Here is a 23,268-nt window from a genome sequence, read left to right on the forward strand (position 1 = left end):
TGGCGCAATTAATCTTTCTCATAATACCCATGTCATTGTGCTGATTGTGCTTCAGTGGCACCTGAAAAAATAGTCTGGGTTAAACTGAAATAAGAGTAAATGAAAAATGGCCGTTCTCTTTCAGAAATTACATGACAATTCACCTAAAATGAGAGATACCAACATCCTGATAATGTACTCTCACAAGTTAAATTTGGAGTGTTTTACCTAATCCGAGGATCTTTTTGACCTACGTCGAAGAGTCCATTTCCTCAAACAATTGAAGGACTGCGCGGAATCCGCGCGTCTCTCTCTCTCCCTGCAGTTTGCAAATAAGGACATAAATCCGAGCAGAGTTTTTACGGTTATGGTTACAGATGCTCTCCACGTACCTACACTAAGTGTAATAAGCATTTGTATTTTTTGTGAAAAGAAAAGAAAAATCCCAGTATTCATCATAATAATGAGTGTTTAATTCATTACTTGGTAACTGTTCAGTCTCTGCCCTAAATTGCAAAGACTGCGAAGATAACAGGTGGTTTGCAAAAACAGAGTGAGTAGAATTGACTTTTACTACTTCAGTTTCGCTATAACCACAACTTTTCTCCTCGCTTGCTTGCCCACATTTAGATTTGTGGTTGCTATGGCAACAGCAGGACTGCGCAATAGTGCTGAGCGTTGTTGTACTCAGTGTGCATGTAAATGGCGCATGGCGTGCTGGGGGTGGGCCTCTCCATCACAACCCCACCCTCCATCAGTGCTGCAGCTCAGGCACGGGAGTCTTTCTGAGGGGGCGGGGACTGTTCCGATGCAGAGGGATGCTCCGCAGCCCCACGCTGCACCAACCACTCTGGAAATCCCTGCTCACATCCACACACACTCACACACGAACACCCTGACTGGCACCTACTCCCTCAAACTCCCAGCATCTGTGCTCCATCCTTCCTCTCCTGTCTGTCCCCGGTCTCCTCTCTTGTCCTCTCTCACTGTGTCTCTTATCGCCGCTCCGTCAGCCGCAGCTCTGACTCACTCAGCTCTTCTTTTCCCAATTTGAGCCAGCGAGACCCGGGAACATGTCCTCCAACCTGACCTCCGGGAACTCAGCCGGGGGCACAGGGGCCAAAAACAAGCCCTTGTCTCCCTTCAGGAAGAGGGGAAGCCTGCAGTACACAGCCAGCACAGGTGAGTGGTGGCAGACTGGAACTGCAGAGGGAGGACGGTTTGAGCATCCTGATCTTGTAACAGAAGGAGGAACAATATGATCTGAAGCCAGGGGGATTAGCCCTGTACTATGCATATTTAGGTGAAATTAGATTATTCTATTTTAGAAAACAAGAAAAAACTCATTAAAGAAGAATCTTTGGTAATTACTTTTTCTTCGTAAGTAGTTGGGAAATGCAAACCTGTTGATTAGAGCAGTGCAGCAGAGGATGCTTTGGATGCTCTGCGGGGGATTTTGCCTTCATACCTTGCAGTTTAATGTCAGCATTCTGGCTTCTAGTTTTGCCCTTCAACTCTTATTTTCCAGCTTCATTTTAGAACACACACAACATGCATCAGCTGGATCATCCAAAGTAGATTTACAGTATGATCGGCTGCTGCTGTATGGAGCAAATTTGATGTTGCATAACTTGTTGTTGTTAGGTGAAAACTGATGTTTTGCCTGTTTTAGCCTAAAGGGTTACAGGCTGTTTGACAGGTTGGAAGTGCTTTATATTGTTGCATGCTTTCGAAACATATTGCATGCAGTGAAAAAACAATTTTAGTCCCTGTGCAGCATGTAGAATTAGTCTTCTCCTTTAAGAAACGGGATTGGATGCTTAGATAAACAGCAACAGCAGTGTTTTTCACTCAGCCCCATGGTGGTATGTAGCCTGCAGAGAATATGTAAGTTGGTACATCAGGACTTGATCCCCCACTGAATGAGAGGATTAGCCTCCCTTCTGATGTATGCACACGCTGGTCAGGCTTTCACTGAAACTACAAAGAGTATACAATGACCAAAAGATCAAATAGCAGCTATTTCTGTTCATTAGTCTTCTTTGAAATGCAAAATGTTTTCATTCAGTTACATTTACGTCATGCAAATGGTGATATAATGAAAGATCACACTTAGACCTTATGAGTTGTTTATAAGGAATCAAACACCTCAGTGTCATTCAGAACTATTGTCAGTCTTTGTTGGTCATCTGTTTTTCAGAGAGAAAGTAAAATACGCAAATATTAAATCATTTCACCCCACCGCAGGTTTTTGATTCAAGAAAATGAACTGAGCCATAGATAACTGTATTTAAATGGAAGAAGACGCCCGAGTCTCGATGTTATTTCATTTGGAGGAAGTAATATAGTCTTTCCTCACTGGAATACATTTGAGAGTTTGGTATGACATAATGCACGCACAACATGTTCTTAAAAAATATACTGCGTCTTTAAAAAAAGCTCCTTCAGATAGGTCATGTCACCACTGGGGATAGACAGCAGCACGCTATGACGTTACGATGATTGGCGAGGTAGTTAGGGATTGATTTTCAACCCTGACAATAAATGCAACAGCAGGATGTCTGAGGGATTTGTCAGCCCCCTTCCCTTCCAGTCGAAATGTTCCCTGTAATTATCCTCATTTGCTGCTCCAAAATTGCGTTCTTGTTGGAAGAAATCATTGAAGAGAAGCAGCACTGGCAGAAACAGGAAGCGCAGGCTGTCTCTGCCCAATACAGATTCAGTACTGAAGCCTCCGGGGTTTGATTTAGAAAGTCTCCACAGAGGCGCATTAGGACAACATCACATTTTATGTTGTTAAAGCATCCAGGGAACCTTCTGAGTAAGCAAATATGACATTTAAGTGACTCATTTTTTTTGTTTTTTCAAAAGGACGCCCTCTAGTTCACACCACTACAGTACACTGCAGTCTGTATAAGATGGAGTAAAAATAAAAAGGTTGCAGGTTAGCGAGAGTGTGACTATATTAGATGTTCTATTTGAAGAATTACTAAGGTTTTTAATAATGCTCCAGCTGCTTATTAGAGATCATAAATTCAAGATTGTGTGCTCGCTGCTGTGCTGAATGATTGTTTAAGTTGATATTCCCCATGCTGGAAGAGCTTTTATCTTATTAAATCCAGCAGAGCGGAATAAACAGAACTAAATGAATCTCTCACAGCTTAAATTTCTTCAAGGGTTGTAAAACCTCTGTACACATAATACCCTGTACCATGTCCATCAGGCAGAAAGGCTGTGGTGTAGCATATGCTGTGCAGTGAAACTCTTCAAAAATGTGCAGGATTTGTGGAGCAAACCTCGGCAGAGAGAGAAGCAGTAGGTGAATCACTTCTGTGGCTGTGAAAGAGCCAGTGCCGATATTAGACCGACACCCACTCACCAGTTTGGCTAGTCCGTGCTGTGCGCTGTGTTCCACTTGTTGAACCACTTAAAACAGTGCAAATAACATGTAGCAGTGGATGTTTATTCACAGATTTGCAATAATTGATTAGCTATCGTTATCTTCAATACAGCAGCTGTCATATAAACGCAGTGAAGGGTCAGAGTTAGGGCTGGAAAAGGCATTCTAGTACTTTGGAAAGGCAGAGCAGCATAAAAAAAAATAAATATCAAACACAATTTCAAGTATTACAAAATTCTAATTGGTCGTTCATACAGTAATGGATCTTTGACACACTGCACTTCGCCCACATCTCGATCACACCTCCTTCGGATGTGCCACGCCTTGTCATCATTGCATGTCACATAAGTCAGAGTCTGTGTCATAAACTGCTACAGTAATGACCCGACAGAGATCCTGTAACGATGGTGCTCAACCCAACACACCTTCAGCTGATAACCTTCAGTCAGTCATTCCTTATGTCCATCCTCAGTCTGTGCTGCTGGTTAGCTGTTGGTATATCTCTTACTTACATGAACCAACTTATCTGGCCCTATACGGGTCTCATGGACTTGTGCCCTAAGGGTGGGACCATCGTTTCAAAGGATATTTGCACGTACTTAATAATGTGGTGCTACAAGGGGTATACTGCAGAGTCCTCTGATGTCATCTGCTGTTTGCAGCACATTGATCTGTGGAGAGTTGTCTTGTTTGAAAGGTACGGTGCCGGCTACTACAGATATATTCTTCAATAGAAAGACTAGAAAGCATCTAGTTGCTAAAATATAGATAATATTTTCAGTGGTTTGTGTGACACATTTAGAGGAATCTTTGTGTATTTTAAGTATTTCCTTTTAATACAGCTTTCTACTAGAGCAGCAGTGATAAGTGAGTAATTAGAAGTAATTACGGTGCTTAATAATCTTTTCTGTAAGGAAATAGTCCTAATGTAAAAGCTTCAACATGGAAAGCAAAAATATTTTCTTGATTCTGAAAATATCCAGATCAGCTGAGTATATTTGGATTTGAACTGTTGGGATTTTCATGCCAATCATGTCAAAATAACCCCTGCAAATCATCGGTTTAATTCATGATTGAAGAATGAATGACAACACATCTTTATATAAAAATATGAGGCATTGCTATGATTGAAAATGGTGAATAGATAATTGTTACAATGTCTCATTTAATCTAGATGAATCTGTAATGAAATGTATAATTATCAAAGCATATTAACAATCAGAGAGGTACTCTTCAACATACTGATGTTTTTTTCCATATTGATCCTCGGTGCTGGTTTTTGTAGAATGACACGTTTCAGGGCTTTGATTAATCAGTGTGTGACTCTGTGTTCGACCATCAGAGGGAGCCTGGTCTGAAGAAAGTGTTGTTTCTGCGAGGCCTCAACAATTTGATTAGACCTCTTGAAAGCAATTTGGAATCTGAGTGCCTTGAAAAAAGAAACGCATCCCTTTAGCTTGAGAGGCAGAGTGATAATTTGCTGGTAGTTATATGGACTTTTCAGTGCTCTAATTTGTTTGACGGCATCATGTTTGAGTCTGGAGCTTGAAAAGAGGATACTTTTTTTGCAGTGTGGTATAATGATGGCCAGAGTGCTTTTAATCAGTAATTTGTTGTAGTCCAGTAAAGCTGCACAGTCAAACTCTATGCAAATTACCTGCATCAGCAGCATCACCTGTAATTTGTTATGAAGAAATTCTGACTGGCCCTGCGACCGGCTGGCGACCTGTCCATGGTGTACCCCGCTTCTCACCTTATGGTACCTGGGACTGTTCCAATGAATGTCTTATTTTTTCCACAGGTAGCTACAGTTTATTCCTCACATATGTTTCTGCTGCTAAAGTAAAGAAACGCACAATTTACTTCATTTCAGTCACATTTTCTGAACTCTGAAATGTGAGCTATTATTTCATTTGTTCTTTTTTAGATGTTAAATCTGTTCCAAGCGAGAATAATGGCTCCTGTATCATTTGTAATAAAAAGACAGCATAGAAAAAGAGTCTAAGATAGGGACTGAAAAGGTAGGAATTTCTTTTACTCAGCTCTGAGTTTAGACAAACTGAGCTGAATAATATTGAGCAAGAGAAGATAAGATGTTTGACGCAAGCACTCACTTTTTAACATGATACAGATTCAAGTTTCAAGCCACATAGTGTTTTGTTTATGAGCCTTAATTGTGTTTCAGACACAAAACAAAAGCATAATGCACTATATATGTATATATATATATACGTGTATATATATATATGTATAAATAAACTGGGACATTCACCACCTTCACTGCATTTTCACCACATTTTTGAGATCCACATTGTTGCTTCTGTTATCCAGCGCAAATTTACATTTATTACAAAAGTATATCAAAAAAAGTAAAGAGCTTATTCAGTGGAGGGTTTTGCAAATGTTTAATATTTTGAAATCAGGCTGTAGAAATGCGGGTCATTGTGTTACTGAAGAATAATTTCAAATAGCATATGCATAGTTCTGTGATTGGGAATGCAGTCGCAGACCTGCAGCATATTATGTTGCTGCAGCAACCGTAATGGGGACAACATTGCTGGCCCTTTAATTTCATTCATGTGAGAAGAGAAGGAGGCAGGGTGCATCTATCGGACAGGCATCTCTCTCACACTGCTACTATTCAGCGGCAAAAAAAAAAAGAGAGAGACAATGACGTCTCAAACCTTGTTGCTGAGACAGCACCGCTTTACTCACACACACTGAGGATACAAACATCCTGAACACATGGTCCCCTCAGCAAAATACAGCATGGACTATAAGGTAGACAGGAGCGGGGGGGTTCTTGTTGCAGTAACTCATAGCAGTAGTAGTGCACATCCTCTGGTAATGTGCGCCATCTCCCCCTGCCTCCTTACCCTCCCGTGGTACGTTCCAGATAGATGTCAGAGGCATTCAAATGAGGAGGATCAGCTCCAGAGGCAGCTAGTGCAACGACAGCTGGCCTGAACCAGGAGGCAGACAGAGCAGAGGGTGGGGGGTCACATACTGGGATGTGAAGGGGAGTTCATGGATCTGCTGGACCAGCTCTTTGTATGTATGACAGGGACAGATTAAGCGAGCAGAGGGTATGACTGTGTGAGTCTGTGAGTGCATTGATGTGAAAGCATATGTACGCGTGTGGGGGGTTTTCATTTATTTTGCCAGTTTTGACATTTGACTGTTTGAAGTGTTTCTTTCTTGTTTCTTGCCATCCCTCTGTCCTTGCCATCACATTTAACCCATCTTAAAAGGACAGCAGACGCCATCCTGGGCCATTTGCTGTTTGGCATGCTCCATCGCCCTGCCAGGACAGCTTCTCTCTCCCTCTCTCTGTCTCTCTTTCCTCCCTCGGCCCTGCTAGCTGCTGGTTAAGACAGGTTCTGAGGAGGCAGGTACGCTCCACTACCCTCATCCCTTGCAACAAAAAAAAAGCCCAAATAACCCTTTCGCTCTCCTCCTTTTTTCCTTTCTCTTTTTCCCAATCACTGCCACTCTCCTCTGCCTGTCCCTTGGTGGCTTTGTGTAACAGCCCTGAGCAGTGCTGTCTTTAGTGCGCTGAGAAGAAAGTGTGTCGATTGATTGTCCCAAAAACTGCTTTTCTCGCGTCTTTTGAGAGTGCTCTAAAGGTGCAACCGTGCAAAGAGAAGCAGCCAGGATCGATAAATTGAGCTACGCCTCCAACCGCAAGACCCTGCAGAAATTTTTTTTTTCAAGTCTAGTGGGCATTGAGCTTTTTATAGTTTTGGTATTGCTTTTCTTTATGGTTCAACTGAGAAGTCTGACAACAGTAAAATAAATACAGAGAGGAGATTTGTGAACATGCAGTTTGTGCAGCTGCAGAGACTAAACCATCACTTGGCATAGAAGAACTTTCAGTAATGAGAGATGGCGGCTGATTGATGCATAGCTGGATAGGATCCTTTTTTTTTTTTATATGACCAGGAGACTGCCCATACAAGTGGTGAGTCGCCAAATTTGGTAATTTAGTTACGCTGAAGTGGTAATCTGCGCCCATCGATGAAAAACAACTGAAACAGTGGTTCCGAGACTATCCACGTTTACTCCCCTGACTTATTAATCATACTTGTCCATCACCAGTAATCCTGCCATCTCAGCAGTGCTGACACATGTGTGCTGTGAGAACATACGGCTTCCACTGAGAGAGATTTGCTACAGAGGCTGTGAGTCACTGACGTTTTTTGTGAGCAGAAAGCTGCACAGTCAGTGGAAGAAGGTAGAAAGCATTTGGTGAACCATGGCCTGTGTGGTTGTAGCCAGAAAGAGGGGAGGGTGTAGAGGTAAAAGACAGTCAATATACAAATATAACCATCCTGTAATCTTAACTCTGATCGGTCAGGGAATATTAACGCTCTTTGGAAAGTTTTATTCCTGTACAAGGTTGAGAAAAAAGCAGCTCCAGGAGTAGGTTGACTTCCCAGTTATTGTTGCGTCTGTGGTGACTTTTTACACCATGCTGTAAGACTTGAGCTGGGACCTCTCCATGCTCTGTATTGCTACTGAAATATTCATGTGGTGGAAGTCTCTCTGCAAGCTGATACTATCTGACCTTGTTTTGAGGCAATATGTAGTGACGAGCTGTGAGAGAGCATGTGAGCTGCGTTGTCTCATGTTCAAAGTGTTTTTTGCTCCTACACATGTGGTAGAGCCGGGAAACACTTTAAATTGTGTTTTAATTGGACCCTCATGCACCTGCCTCATAGTGCATTAAAAGCTTCAGCCTGCCAGATTATATATAGTTTAAAGGCAAATGAATTATGGCTGACTTTAATTTTTGAGTGGTTTGCTCTTCTGTTGGGGGATGAGTTGTTATGCAACCATTGATGCTACTGATCCAAATATAGCAGCCATTAGGGGATTAGCTTGGGGTCTGGTAGGCTTGGCTAGGCTCTGCTCTATTGTGGCCCAGCATGCATGTCTTTGCCACTGGTTACCTCCCGCCCTCCGCACAAGTGTCCGCTGTAATCATGATGATTTTGATGTCTCCCAGAATAACAGCGGAGACATATCTTAGGCAACCGCTACGTTTGACAGACTTGCCCTTTCTTAATAGCAGAGAAGCGTCTATGTGTGACTTCAGTTTTCAGCTGAGATTGGAGCATCGCAGCATTTTTTTACTGACTCAACCCTGCTTTTGGAAAGAGGAAGCTGACTTATACGAGCATCAGTATAATTTCTTATTTATATAAATGATTTATTATATATTTATATTTCCATTATGACTAGAGCTGCTATTAACAGCTATTTGTATCAGCAGTTAGTGTGCACTAAAAACTGTCAAAATAGTGGGAAATGATAATTATGGCTTCCAAACTTAACCTGAAGTGAGTATAAAGTACTTAAAATATTAGCTTTCCAATATTGAAGTATAAATATTTTATGAATATTAAAATATCCAGTTCTGTGTGGCATTTTTATGTTTTCTCTGTGTCTGTGTGCGGCCTCTCTGGATATTATTCCCATAGTCCAAAGTTAAGCATGGGGTTATGTCTCTGTGTTAGCCTTGTACCAAACTGGTGACCAGTCCAGGGTGTACCCTGCCTCTTGCCCTATGGTAGTTGGGATATGCTCCAGGCCCCCCTGACCCAATTCTTTGTGCTTAATGCAAAAAGGTGCTGGAAATACTCTTCAGAGATGAGCTTGAAGCTTCCTGCTATTCACCTCTGATTTCTGCCATCAACAAGGCATCTCACTCAGAGAACTGCAGCTCACTGGATGTTTTATCTTTTTTGAATAATTCTCTTTAAACACTTGAGATGGTTGTGTGGGAAAATTTCAATAGATCAGCAGTTTCTGTAATACCCAGGCAGTCTGGCACCATCAGCTGTGCTACCTTCATAGTCATTCCAGTCAATTAATGAAAAGAAACATTATGGTCATCACTTTCTTTCTGCTTGCATGTCTAAACGCTTTGAGTTGGCCGATTAGATATTTGCATTAACAAGCAGTTAAATCGGTGTTCCTAATAAAGTGTCTGGTGAGTTTATAGTTATGCATAGTGACTCTAACCAAACAATTGTAAATAAATATGCAAAAAGAACCAGCTTTCCAACTTTCACTTCAGGCTAATTTTGCCATGTTTGTCGACAGCACTATGATGAACACTTAAACTGGACTGATCCTGCTGAGTGTGTAAGCAGAAAAAAAATCTTCAAAATGACATAAAAAAGAAGATTTTACAACCATTTATCTTTAGACTTTCCCAGCACTGATGTGTATTTCAGAGAGGAAGCTATACAAGATGATTCTGTGCATCTCCTAAATCAAATGAATCCGCTTTTTAGTAAATATATATCAAATATCAAAGATCATTTTTCAACACAGTTCAGTAAAAAATGATATTTTTTATAAAGGGAAATTGAGTTAAACTCATTCAACTATTACAGGGCAAAACATTATCATACTCAAATAATTAAGAAAAAAGTTTGCGTTTCTCATAATGATCTGAAAAACCTTTTAGCCAGAAATACTGTGCTTGTTTTGACTTTACTCCCTTGTAGTCCATGTGAGTGGGAGTGGGAAGTGCTGATTGGACGGTGTTAAGCAGAAGGTGATAAACTGGTGGTGAGTTGTGGTCCAGCCAATTATTTTACCACCGTCTCTCTTTATAGCAGCCATTTCGCCTACTTCACTGAGTGTTTTTTTTTTATTAAATAAATTTTAATGAAGCTTTTTGTGAAGTGCTAATCGGCCCAGTTAATTGGCCTCTCTGGTCTCCTTTGCTTTCTCCAAGGAGCAGGCATGCTCAGACATGCTGCGTTAAATAAGTCAAACTTGAGTGCAGACTTTAAGTATCAAACAGTGCGCCCTCTTTGACCTTCTTGTGTGTATGGTCTATAAATGCTGACGGACAACAGTCTCAGTGACAGCCTAGCATGCACAGGATGAAATATTTAGCAGGATGATGAATATTTCAGTGGCAGGTGCATCGTTTCAAGGGGAAGATTAATATCTGTCTAAATATACGCCGAAAGGGGAAAGTGTGATCTCTGTTTTCTTTTGTGCTATAAAAAACAGTTTCCACTCATACCTCTCATGTCCTAAGTCTTTGAATGTCAAGAACCAGCCTCCTTTATTTTCCCCTCTTCAGCTTCCCATGACAACAGGGTTTGTATAAAACTCAAGCCTTGCAGTGGCAACAATGGCTTGCATCAGTCGGTGTATGTGCTGATGGGCTCTCCACCTGAATGGCTCATTGTGTCTGAAGGCACAAACAGCCACTGAGCTCAGACCTCCACTGCTGTGTGAAGAGGAACAACAAGCTTCTGCAGATTGTTTTAGTGACTTTGAAAAAGTTTTACAAGCAATCTTATCGGTCCTAACATGTAACATTAAGAGTAAATTACACTGAATTGATACTTTTGCTGAGTGAATAAAAAGCTTTTAGCAGTGGAGCTTCCCTGACTGAGATGTGCATTTTTCAATTTGTAACAATGCATTACCTCATGCTCAAAAGCTTTTTAACGAACCACGAAAGCCACCGAAACCATTATAATTTGATAATTCTGAGGAGCCTAGAAAAAAGTAAACATCTTAGACTCTGACAGTAAATCTTTAAATCAAAGCGAGCAACACTTTATAACAGCCCGCAACTAAGGCTAAAATTCCCCTGTAATTAAATGGACATTCAGTGTGTTTCATTTGAAGTCAAAATGTAGTTTTACAGTTTTACTGTAAAGAAAGAAATAATTATACTGTAAATAAATTTAAGTAGTGCACATGTCATTTTTAGTACTTCGTAATTTCTGGGTAATTTAGTGGAAAACCAAACATTGTTGTGCCATCTTTTTGGGGTGCAGGCTGTATTATGGAGTAGCATAACCTTGCCTAACTTTCAGGTATTTTACAGAATGGGAGACAAGAAAATGTTATGTTTCTTAGTAATTTTGAAGGAAAACAATATTTCCAATCCTACATTTACAATGCATAATGAAGTTTCTATTGCTCATTTGTTCTTTTTTACTTATGATGTACTTAAAATTACTTACATTATAATATGTGCCTCCTTTCCTGCAAAATATCCAGAAGTTGGTTAAGGTTAAGCTACTCCATAATACAGCCCGTGTGCCCAAGAGTACAGTGTACTTATGATGTAAGATGGGGAAATATTTGTTGTGTTTTCCAATAAGTTACCAGGATATTAATTATTTGTAAGTAAATATAATCACATTGCAATTTCGAATTAAATACAATTAAATTTAATTACGCCATTAGTCACGGGCTGTATTATAAAATATTACCCTAAATGGAAGCAAGTTGCTATTATCATGCACACCAATGACAAATTATTTCCTACAGGTTATTAAAAATGCAGCACAGGCAAAGACATGATATAAAGATAAACAGCAAACATTAGCCCCCATGTGCTCCACTCAGTGGGTTGTTTCTTCTCTTCATACTGTAATTAGACCATTATTTACTGAAGTCTCGAAATAAGGCTCCTGAGAATATGTTATCACAGAAGAGAAACTGCTCAGCGCCTACTTTCTTTCCCTATTTATCTGCAGTTGATCTCCGTGGTACCCGCCACCTCCTCACTTCCCAGCATTCCTTGCCTGGGATCCCTGTGGCCTTGAAACAATCCATTGACCTACGTACTTCCATGGATGGAAAATACAAGGAGATTGCCGAAGTCAGTGTTCAGCCACTGTGCAAATAATTAACCAGTGATGTTCAAAGTTACGCCGTGGCTTTCATTTTTCTTTGTCTCTGTCTGAAGGAGCTGTTCTCACGCAGCCTGGCAGAGAGCGAGATGCGGAGCGCCCCCTATGAATTTCCAGAGGACAGCCCCATTGAACAGCTGGAGGAGAAACGTCATCGCCTTGAGCGACAGATCAGCCAGGATGTCAAGTAAGCGTGAGCGGCAAAAGAGGTACTTGACTTTGCAGTCAGACTATGAACTCAACTCGGCCTTTGTGTTTGTGATCTCAGGTTTGAACCTGACATACTCCTACGAGCCAAGCAAGAGTTCATGAAGACTGACAGTGCCACAGATCTTGAGTGAGTCAACCGTAGTCACATGAACCCCTCAATGCTCATCTTAAACTGCCAGAATGGTGATCTCATATGTTTATTTATCTATCTTAAGATACATGAAGGAGCAGAGCCAAATTCCTGACCTGCAGGAGAGAGAACCGGTCCCTGAGAGGGAGTACCAGCGAGTCACTATTTCTGGAGAAGAGAAATGTGGGGTAAGTCAGAGTGGTCACTGCAGGAAGACTGTGTGTGTGTGTTTTTTTCTCTTACAGTCAAATCTTTCATGAAGACATCTGTTTTTCTGTCCTAGGTTCCATTTACAGATCTGCTGGATGCTGCCAAATGTGTAGTGAAGGCTCTGTTCATCAGGCAAAAGTACATGGGCCTGTCGCTGCAGAGCTTCTGCAGAACCACTGCTCGTTACCTGCAGGAGCTGAGTGAGAGACCCCTAGACTTAGATATCTATGAGGAAGAGATCCCAGAAACCACAGTCACTGCAAGTATGAATGTCCTCATCTGCACCATTGCTCTTGCATCATTTTATACTGTAATCTAAATTAGTCAAAACAATATTTATTTAGTATACCCCACAGGTTCTGAGTCTGTTGTTACGGGCCATCAGGTCCTTTTACAACCGGGGTGAGAGTGTTGTCTGTGTCCTCGCCACAAAGTCAGGCACGTTTTCAGTCTGTGTTGGACTCTGCCTGGTTTTCCCCTTGTCTCAGATTCTGTAGCTGGGGTAAGGAGGGTGTCTGCTTTGGAAACCTGAGAAAAGCATCCTGCTTTTTGCGGTTGATGTGGTTTTGTTGGCTTCATTGGAGCATGACCTTCAGCGTGCACTGGAGTGGTTTTCAGCCAAGTGTGAAAGGGACAGGATGAGAGTCAGAACCTCCAAAATGCAGGGCACGGTTCTTTAGTGGAAAATAGTGCAGAGCTCAGAGTTGAGGAAGGGACTGGCCTGAAAAGGAAAAATGATTTACCAGACACCCCCCCCCCCCCCCACCCCCAAAAAAGAAAAAAAAACATATGGTCGTGCATCCTGGGTAATTACTGGAAGAGTAAGGTCATATAGATATATAAAGATAGGGAGAGGTACTTGAACATCCAGAGGGAGTTTGGTGTTGAATTACTATTTCACAATGTTAAAATGAGCCAGTTGGGGTCATTTGGATATCTTGTTAGGGTGCCCCCCTAGATGTGGGTTTTAAGACCCAGAACCTTACCTGAAGATCATATATATCTCTGGCCTGGGACCAAATTGTGACCTAACTTCTGATAAGGAGAAGGAAGGAAGGAAGGAAGGAAGGAAGGAAGGAAGGAAGGAAGGAAGGAGGGAGGGATGGATGAACAGATCTTTTTTAAACCCATGATTAAACTAGATTTTATCAAGTAAATAAGGAACATGTTACGGTTCAAAATGTTAGGAGTCTTTGTATGTCAGTGTGTTATTTAATGTAAATGTCTGTCTTTGTAAATTTAGGTTATCTGGTTTATTAGACTAAAAAAAAGAAATGTATGTGTTTTTTTCATTTTTTTTAAATATTTCAATACAAATCAAAGCTGTTATTTATTTCATAACAAATTTGACCCAGGAGATTTAACTGCAGGATAATTTCAGCTCAGTCTTGAAGACAATAATAATTACCAACAGTTTTTTGCACCTGTGTTCTTGAGTGCTCTACTTAGGCCATTCTTGCTCAGAAATATTTGGTAATCTGTGCAATTCTCTCATATTAAAACATAACCAGGGACACCCACAGATCTCCCGATCCATCAGTTGCAGGCTGTCACAGCATGTAGGCAGTTAAAGTCAGACCATAGCTGCACTTGCTTGCCCACCTTGATCAAAGTCGTGACACACTGGATCATTCTGTCTCCTCTTAGATGCCACAGTGCACCCACCTGTTTCTGAAACACACCCCTATGAGAACGTGGACCCCACCAGCATGCCCCCTGATATGGGTTACGGCTGTAAGATGGTGGATGGTGTTATGCACTTGTACACGACGAGGAACACTATGGATAAGTGAGATATCTGTCGGGAATCTTTTACTTTCTGCACACATGCTTCGTCCTCACCGTGACTAGATTTATGTCTGTTTTTAGACTTGAGTTCACACATTTTGCTTGAGGAAAGAGTGTTTTAGTTGTTATGTTGCCTACAGGACCACAGAGCTGGATCTGCCGTATCCAGACCTGCAGGAGTACATCGCTGATATGAACGTCATGATGGCTCTCATTATAAATGGGCCAGTGTAGGTTTCCCACATTTTTAATAAATTATTAATTTAACCTTATAGTTAAAAAATAGATTCTCAAAAAGGATCAACAGAAGTTTATTTTCAGACTGTCACAGAAAGAGTCCATCATTTGTCTTTCTTTTGGCTTTGCCACAGAAAGTCCTTCTGCTATAGACGTCTGCAATACCTCAGCTCCAAATTCCAAATGCACATCCTGCTCAATGAGATGAAAGAGCTGGCAGCACAGAAGAAAGTCCCACATCGAGACTTTTATAATATCCGTAAGGTGAACTTGAGAGCTTTTCTGTTTCACCCAGTCATGGTTAGTGTTGTTAAATCCAGAAGCAGACTGCAGTATCTTAGAGGGTTTATGTTCCCTGTTTGTCTGACTTGTTCCACAGGTTGACACGCACATTCATGCTTCCTCTTGTATGAACCAGAAGCACCTTCTACGTTTTATCAAAAGAGCCATGAAGAAGTATCCCAAAGAGATTGTACACGTGGAAAGAGGCAGGGGTCAGACACTGATGGAGGTGTTTGAGAGCATGCACCTTACAGCCTTTGACCTGAGTGTTGACACACTGGACATGCATGCAGTGAGTAGTGCCCATAAAGGAGATTTTAAAAAAAGGTCTTCATAGGTGCTGCCTGGTCAGAGATTGTGACTCCGTATTTCACCTTTTTATTGCAGGATCGTAACACTTTCCACCGATTTGACAAATTCAATGCCAAATATAATCCCATTGGCGAGTCCATCCTGAGAGAGATCTTCATCAAAACGGACAACTACATTGAGGGGAAATACTTTGGTCACATTATTAAGGTGCTCACTGTATGCACAAACACTTGAAGTTGCAAACACTTGTTTCTTACACAGACCAGTCGTTTCTGGTACCTGGAGGCGGACTCTCTGGGCTTTGGCGCCCTCTGGCTGACTTGGTGTGTCTCTTCTTCTCAGGAGGTGATGGCCGACTTGGAGGAGAGCAAGTACCAGAACGTGGAGCTCAGGCTGTCAATCTACGGCCGCTCCAGAAACGAGTGGGACAAACTGGCCAGATGGGCAGTCAAACATCAGGTCTACTCCGACAACGTGCGCTGGCTTGTCCAAGTGCCACGACTCTTGTGAGCTTAAAAAGAGTAGCAAACTGAATTAAATAAACAACAATGAAAAAGCAGTCCCCTCTCTCTTTAGAGCAGATTTTAAGTAAGCTAATAAAAGCTGATGATACTTGCACTCCCTTATTGCTAAGCTACTCGACGTTACGTGAGATTTGTAAATATAAATGTGGTGTTGTGATATATCATGTGACAAAAATTGAGTGATAAAAAGAAGAGTAGCAACGTAACTAAGTTGTCATGCATCTTCTCCATTAACAAAATGTTTTGTATTTTACCGCAGAACTACTGCAGAAGTAGACAGTAAAAAGAAAATAGTCCCTATATTAAACGGTTTTGGCTTCTTTTTTTTATAACTGGAAAATGCCTGAAAAGAGACACTGTTTCGATTTTTACTGTGTTTAGTTTTTGTTGTTTGTTTTTGTGTCATTTATACAACTTATACTGAAAACTAAGCATTTCCATGTATCTAGCAACTCTGACACAAATCCAAGTCAACATTATGAATGATCCTTCTGTAAATATCTATTGAATACATGAGTAAAATAAAGATTTGATATCTATTATTTCCTCAACCCATTCGTTAGTTATCTCCCCTGTGGGCTTCTTGAATTGTTTTCTTGTTTCTTCAAAGTGACGTCTACCACACGAAGAAGCAGCTGTGCAACTTCCAAGAAATGCTGGAGAATATCTTCATGCCTCTGTTTGAGGTTACGGTCGACCCCAGCAGCCACCCAGAGCTGCACCTCTTCCTTCAGCACGTACGACATCTAAGCTTTTTTGGTCATTTGCTTTTACTGCAGTCACTTTTTGGGTAGTCGTTTTATTGATCTGCTCTTCATCCCTCAAACAGGTTGTGGGTTTCGACAGCGTGGATGATGAATCAAAACCAGAGCAACATATCTTCAACCTGGACAGTCCGCTCCCAGTCAACTGGACAGAAGAGGACAACCCGCCCTATTCCTACTACCTCTACTACATGTATGCAAACATGACTGTGCTGAATCACCTGCGCAGGTACATAAATCAGACTTTACTTGATCTGACTGCCTGAGATTTTTGATCCATGATTGTATATTTTTTGTGTTTTTAACATCAGTTAGACAAATAAATCAATCCTTAATGTGTCATTTGAGCTATTAGCGTTTTTTTTTTTTTGTTTTTGTTATAGTTATTAGTATCTTGGTCTTTGATAGGAATAGGTGAAGATTTTTAATGCATTTGTAAAAGGAAGTGTTAAAATTTTCTTTCCTTGCAAAAAATGCCCGCTTGCAAAATTTTGTTAACCTTTTGTCAAGGTTTGTCAACCTTTGTTTTAACCACAAAAAGACAGTTTTTGTAAAGCACATGCAGCACATCAATAATAAAGATTAATAACATTATTGGATAAAAAGGCGAAAAGCCTGGATTTATCTCATGTGAATTAAGCTCGAAAAACTTTGATAACAAATGCAAATTCTGTTTCGACAGTGCTTAAGGTTACAGAGCAAATAATACACACTGGAGATTCGCACTTTGCTTTTATCTGTCATCTTCTTTGTATATGAGTCACTGGGAAGCAGCAAAGAGTGTTTGCGCTGAGCCCTAACACAGCTGAACTCAGTACTCACTATTGTGTGGCTTTATTGTTTTAGGCTGCGGGGGTTCCACACACTCGTCCTGCGTCCTCACTGTGGCGAGGCAGGGCCGATCCATCACCTGGTTTCTGGTTTCATGCTGACCGAGAATATCTCCCATGGGCTGCTGCTCAGGAAGGTGTGACCTTCAACAGCTGTTGAGCAGCTGTTTACCTCACAAACAGGGGAGCTTATTTTTCCAAGAGTTTATGAAGGCCTCAGATTATAGATTATTATTATTAGATTTTATTTATTATGTATTATGTTTCTTCCTTATAAGATTTTGGAAATTTAGACCTGATGTATTTCTGATGCGTTGGTCATCATTGTGCCATGTTTTCTTTCCAGGCTCCTGTGCTGCAGTATCTATACTACCTAGCCCAGGTAGGCATCGCCATGTCTCCTCTCAGCAATAACAGCCTGTTTCTCAGCTACCATCGTAACCCACTACCAGAGTACCTGTCCAGAGGCCTCATGGTCTCTCTGTCTACAGATGACCCTCTGCAATTTCACTTTACCAAGGTAAGTCAAACATTTAATAACATGCTTTAAACCTCCACCTTCACTAAGTCATAAATCCACTGTAAAATCCTAAGTAAGTAAAGTAACTAAGTCAAAATGTATCTCTATAGCACATTTTGAGATAAACCTCACAAGAAAATAATTTTTAAAAAAAGAGCAAGCACAAGTCTAAAAAGAAAGAGACCACTGAGTCCACAGATCTCCAGCTCGGAGGGAGAGAATCACCGAGCCTGGGAGCCACTGTTGGAAAAGCTCTGTGCTTTGCAGACACAGGAACCAATCAGAAACAAGCTGCTCATGATTGGTAGATTCATATTCAACAAATCCAGACTTGTTATTTCAGTTTGGCATAAAAAACACACCCGCTATATCACTATATCTCCCGTGTGTGTGTGTGTGTGTGTGTGTGTGTGTGTGTGTGTGTGTGTGTGTGTGTGTGTGTGTGTGTGTGTGTGTGTGTGTGTGTGTGTGTGTTCTTCATTCTGATGCACTTCAGCTCCAGGTTTTGCTTTTTTAAACTACTTTAAAAAAAAAAGGCAATTTCAACAAGTGATGTTTATTTTAGGTACTTTTTGGGGTTTATTTATTACAATATTCAGTTTTTGGTAATTCTACCCTCCTCAGTGTTCACTCCTTTTCTACTTCTACGTTTAACCTCGTTTACATTTTTGTGTTCTAATGTAATTGAGCTGGTTCAGCAAATTCAGCTTTGGCTATTTCAAATAAATTTTAAGCTATTCAGACAAAATCTTTCAACTAAATTAAATTTTCAAATTTAACTTTGCATTTTCACTACAAAATGCTTTTATATAATTGTCTGCGTGTATTTTTTTTAGGAGCCATTGATGGAAGAGTACAGCATTGCTGCTCAAGTGTGGAAACTGAGCTCCTGTGACATGTGTGAGCTTGCCAGAAACAGTGTACTGATGAGTGGATTTTCTCATAAGGTATACATTTTTTGTTGCATATCACAAATTCTGGTGTTCGCAGAGTGTTTAATATGACATTTGTGGGTTGTTGTTTTTTTTTAAATCAGGCAAAGCGTTACTGGCTGGGCCCAAACTACATTAAAGAGGGACAGGAAGGCAATGACATCAGGCGAACCAACGTTCCTGACATCCGTGTGGCGTACCGGTACGAGACCATGTGTGAGGAGTTAAATTTAATCACACAGGCCATTCACACAGATGAGCTGGAGACCATCAGAGAGGAGGGAAGTCTTTGTATGGGAGCTGTGCAGGCGGAGAAGTGACCGTGCTGCACAACACAAACAAAATTCTCACCACATTCCCTGTTTTTACATCAGGACATTGCACAGATTTACATGTAAACATATCACATCATGTAAAAAGAGAAAAGCTACGCTACAGGAAGATAATGAGAGCTGCTGGTAGCCAATATCAGGGAGAGAATTTATAGTCTGTGCACCCAAGGTGTTTGCTTCTTTTAGTTTTTTGAGTCCCTCTTTCTTTATTTTATCACAGTAATTAGAATTTCATAACATCTTTTGTTCTTTATTTTGTTTTGTTTTTTTAATGGTTTGTGACCATATCGTGTCATATTTACATGTTTGTACAATGTAATTCTTCCTGTATCAGATTTGAGTAACATTCACATTCAAAACTCATAAAAAATACACTGGATCCAACAAAGAATTAAGACTCCAGCGTAACGCCATGCAGGTCTCTTTTAGGCCTTTCGTGCAATTTAAGTAAACCAAGATCAACTGTCTTGAGAATCCGTAAAAGGCTTAAACTATTAAGAAAGGAGAGGGCATAGAAACTATTCAACTATGTCTCAAAAGTAAGGCAGGTGTTCAAGGCACCAGTAATACAGACCATACAGAGGATACGTGGATGACTGGAAATGTACTGAAGAGTGTTGCGTAAGAGTCCCATGGAGAGTAAACTAAAGTTGACTATATAGACGTGGAAGGCTGCCAGAGAAATGGAGCAGATGAACTCCCAGGATTTTATAACCTGAAATAACCTGAACCTTAAACTTAAGCAAAGCAGGATACAGCAAGAATTCATATTACTTTTAGACCAACAAAATAAACTACGCCTTGCAGTCGCAGTGAAACCTGAGGAAAGAGTTAAACACTAGCGTGGACTCAAGGACAAACTGATTAGAATTCAGTGGTCAAAGATTAAAGTCATCGTGACTTCACAAATTCACTGGTCCTTGGTTCTCACTTTAAATTACTTCAAAATCCACACATCCACAGTATTAGTAAAAGCAAATTTGCATCTACAGATTGTGGTTTGTGTAACAAGTTGAGCGGCAGCAGTCATGCCCTTTTTATGAACAGCTGATTGATTTTGACTGAATGGGGTCACATGCGTTTCCAGTCACACTAACTTAATTATTATTGGGTTATTTGAGACTTAGATGTTCAAATATAATTTTAACTTGAGTGTTTCTTGGCAAATGATTATGTAGCTGCTAGTCTAGTCAGGGGGGTTTGATCTGTTTATAGCGAGTCTGTCAGACTTTATTAAAAGTTTAACCTGCTTCAGTAACATTTTTGTTTCCTTGTAGAAAAGGAATTCCCCCCGAGCAGACAGAAACTTAAAATGCTAACAGACCCATTCCTAAATTAACAGCCAAATAAATTACAAATATTACTTATTGTTTAATAGTTTCTGAAATCGTTACATTTACTAAATGGTAAATGGTAAATGGCCTGCATTTGTATAGCGCTTTTCTAGTCCATAGGACCCCAAAGCGCTTTACACTACATTCAGTCATTCACCCATTCACACACACATTCACACACTGGCGATGGCAAGCTACATTGTAGCCACAGCTGCCCTGGGGCGCACTGACAGAGGCGAGGCTGCCGGACACAGGCGCCACCGGGCCCTCTGACCACCACCAGTCATGACATTTGTAGTGAATCGGTTCAGCATCCGGTACAACAGCCTTTTAATAATGTCCGTAGTAAAAATGACGAACTTGGTTGAATTGTTGTGGGTATATGGTTGACATTTCTGCTATAATTACCCACAGGACCTTATGCAGGGTAACTAGCTTAAAAAGTCTCAGTCTTCAGATAGTTTTACTGTTATTTTAGCAGTCGTTTCAATGACTCAGTGCAGTGAAGGCACATAAGCATTTGTGTGCAGTGACGCTTCTCATTTGTATTATACTCCTAGTTTGTGACATTGTTTCTGGCAGTCTAAACTTAATTATGGTACCATCTGTCCTTTACATTAAGTTATTTCTGAGTAATAGTACAGTGAGTGGTGCATGCTGATCCCCTCCCTCGGTGTTCCCTCCTTGCACAAGTTCAACCATTGCCAAATCAACAAAAAGTCATTTTTATACAGAACTGAGAATCTGCTAACTTGACAAACTCCTGCCTTCAGTTTAGGTCCTGGTGTCATCAAACGGCTGCTTGTTGCTATTTCAAAAGCACTGTGTGTCCTCCCACAGAAACGTGTGTGTGGTTTGTGTTCAGTAAAGCTGTTTGTGTCTGTAAAAAATAAATCTTATTTGCATTGGAGTGATTTCCTCTTTTCAACAGGCAGAGCAAATGCATTTGGAAAGGTTCTCAAAAGTAACAAACATGCAGCACGTCACTTGATTAAGAACATGGGAGTAAGAAGTGCTTGCGTCAGTAGCTGATAATCATGAGTAAAAGACATGAAACAAAGAGCACTTTGTTTTCATGTCCAGCTCGTCCCCCCTCCCTGTGAGTCAGAGTGAGCACCAAGTTCAGCACAAAACTCTCTGTATCGCTATATTTTGCTTTCGGACATTTTGCATGTGAAAATCCACATGATTTGAAGATATGCAAATAGCTTGTTTGTCATACAATCAAAATATGTCTGATAATAAGGTATTTTGGTTTAACAAAGGAGTGATGTTCTGATGAAGACAACAACAGAAAGCTCTTGAAAATGTAGTTATTAGACCATAACCTTTTGAAAATGACATTTACATAAAGAAAGCTACTTTGAACTGCTTCCTTATTCATAAGGGGTGCCCACAGCAGATACAGTGCATCCTGAAAGTATTCACACCGTATCTCTTGTTCCACATTTTGTCATGTTACAGCCTTATTTTAAAATGGATTCAATTTTATTTTTCACTTTAAAATTCTGGACACAACACCCTATGATGACAAAGTGAACAAAGGCATCCAAGAAAGAGTCTCCAGTGTGACAAGTTGGACAGCATCCTTCTTTTTCCAAGTTCCATCCATGCATTCGCTTATCCTTTTCAGGGTCGTGGGGGGCGCTGGAGCCAATCCCAGCTGTCATAGGGCGAGAGGCGGGGTACACCCTGGACAGGTCGCCAGTCTGTCACAGGGCCAACACACAGGGACAGACAACCATTCGCACTCACATTCACTCGCACGTTCACACCTAGTGGCAATTTGGATTATCCAATTAACCTATCCCCACAAGCTGCATGTCTTTGGACTGTGGGAGGAAGCTGGAGTACCTGGAGGGAACCCACGCAAACACGGGGAGAACATGCGAACTCCACACAGAAAGACCCTGCCTGATGATGGAATTGAACTCAGGACCTTCTTGCTGTGCGGCAACAGTGCTAACCACTGTGCCACCGTCTTTTTCAAGTTGTATCATAAATTTACACTGAACTTTTCTAAAAGCAGAACATCACTGTTGCTTTATGTCCACGGTAAATTAAACGCCCACTCACATCCTGGGCCATCTGATCTCAGGAATTTGCATGATAAGGTGGGGCCAGGTTTCACAATGAACTCACCCGAAACTCTGGCTGATTGGGACCCACACCCAGTTTCACACCTCTGCTCAGGCGATTAGAGGATCATCAGGGGGTCCTTTTGTCCCTCTGTGGGGGGATACTCCCACTAGGTTTATATCTGGGACTCTCCACCATTTGACCTTAGAACTGAAGAAGCTTCTCGGATGAGAGGTGAAACGTCTTCAAGTAACTTAAAGAAGTCCAGACGCTTTTCTTTGCAAGCTCCTTTGACTACGATGACCTGGATGACTGAGAACCTTCACAGACACACGGTAAATTATGCATGAATTAGCTTTCTGATCTTCAGACTTCTCTGTATCAGAGCCGGCAAGAGGCATAAGCAGACTAAGCAGACTACAGACTAAGCCTGTATTAAAATATCTCAGGGATTAAAGTTTACACTGAGAGAAAGGGCAGTTTCACTGGTCCACAAAAGGTCAAAGTGGGCTGTTGTGTGGCCCACAACATGAAACAAAAAGTCGGTTTGACATCCCTGTGCTAGATTTATAATACAGAAATAAACAATCATGGGCAATATAATATATATATAATATAATATGGGCTTTAGCTGAGGTTGGGGGTGCTAGTTCAAATTCTGCTTATAGGCTGTAAAACCATAAAACCTTGGACTCTGCTCTGCTCTGTGCCGTTTACATCTGCG

General features: G+C 40.9%; 1 protein-coding gene across 1 annotated transcript; it reads left to right on the plus strand.

Moving 5' to 3' along the window:
* Nucleotides 1-842: 842 nt before the first annotated feature.
* Nucleotides 843-21,369, plus strand: ampd2b (adenosine monophosphate deaminase 2b). Its single transcript, XM_085394208.1, has 18 exons — nucleotides 843-1,161; nucleotides 11,905-12,029; nucleotides 12,117-12,247; nucleotides 12,329-12,397; nucleotides 12,486-12,588; nucleotides 12,684-12,873; nucleotides 14,258-14,399; nucleotides 14,539-14,628; nucleotides 14,770-14,899; nucleotides 15,015-15,209; nucleotides 15,305-15,436; nucleotides 15,572-15,735; nucleotides 16,364-16,490; nucleotides 16,583-16,746; nucleotides 17,364-17,484; nucleotides 17,694-17,867; nucleotides 18,704-18,814; nucleotides 18,904-21,369. The coding sequence occupies exons 1-18, from the start codon at nucleotides 1,053-1,055 to the stop codon at nucleotides 19,117-19,119; spliced, it is 2,493 nt and encodes an 830-aa protein (XP_085250334.1). The 5' UTR covers nucleotides 843-1,052; the 3' UTR covers nucleotides 19,120-21,369.
* The last annotated feature ends 1,899 nt before the right edge of the window (nucleotides 21,370-23,268 follow it).

The sequence above is a fragment of the Rhamphochromis longiceps genome, linkage group LG20, assembly GCF_057381845.1.
Source record: "Rhamphochromis longiceps isolate RC_006_pf linkage group LG20, R_longiceps_female_GT1.1, whole genome shotgun sequence".
NCBI lineage: Eukaryota > Metazoa > Chordata > Actinopteri > Cichliformes > Cichlidae > Rhamphochromis > Rhamphochromis longiceps.

Excerpts from the sequence above, each read along its gene's own strand:
- ampd2b (XM_085394208.1), top strand. The coding sequence starts at position 1,053 with ATGTCCTCCAACCTGACCTCCGGGAACTCAGCCGGGGGCACAGGGGCC. Across the intron at positions 12,874-14,257 it reads AGAAACCACAGTCACTGCAA|ATGCCACAGTGCACCCACCT; the intron begins GTATGAATGTCC and ends GTCTCCTCTTAG. Across the intron at positions 18,815-18,903 it reads TGAGTGGATTTTCTCATAAG|GCAAAGCGTTACTGGCTGGG; the intron begins GTATACATTTTT and ends TTTTTAAATCAG.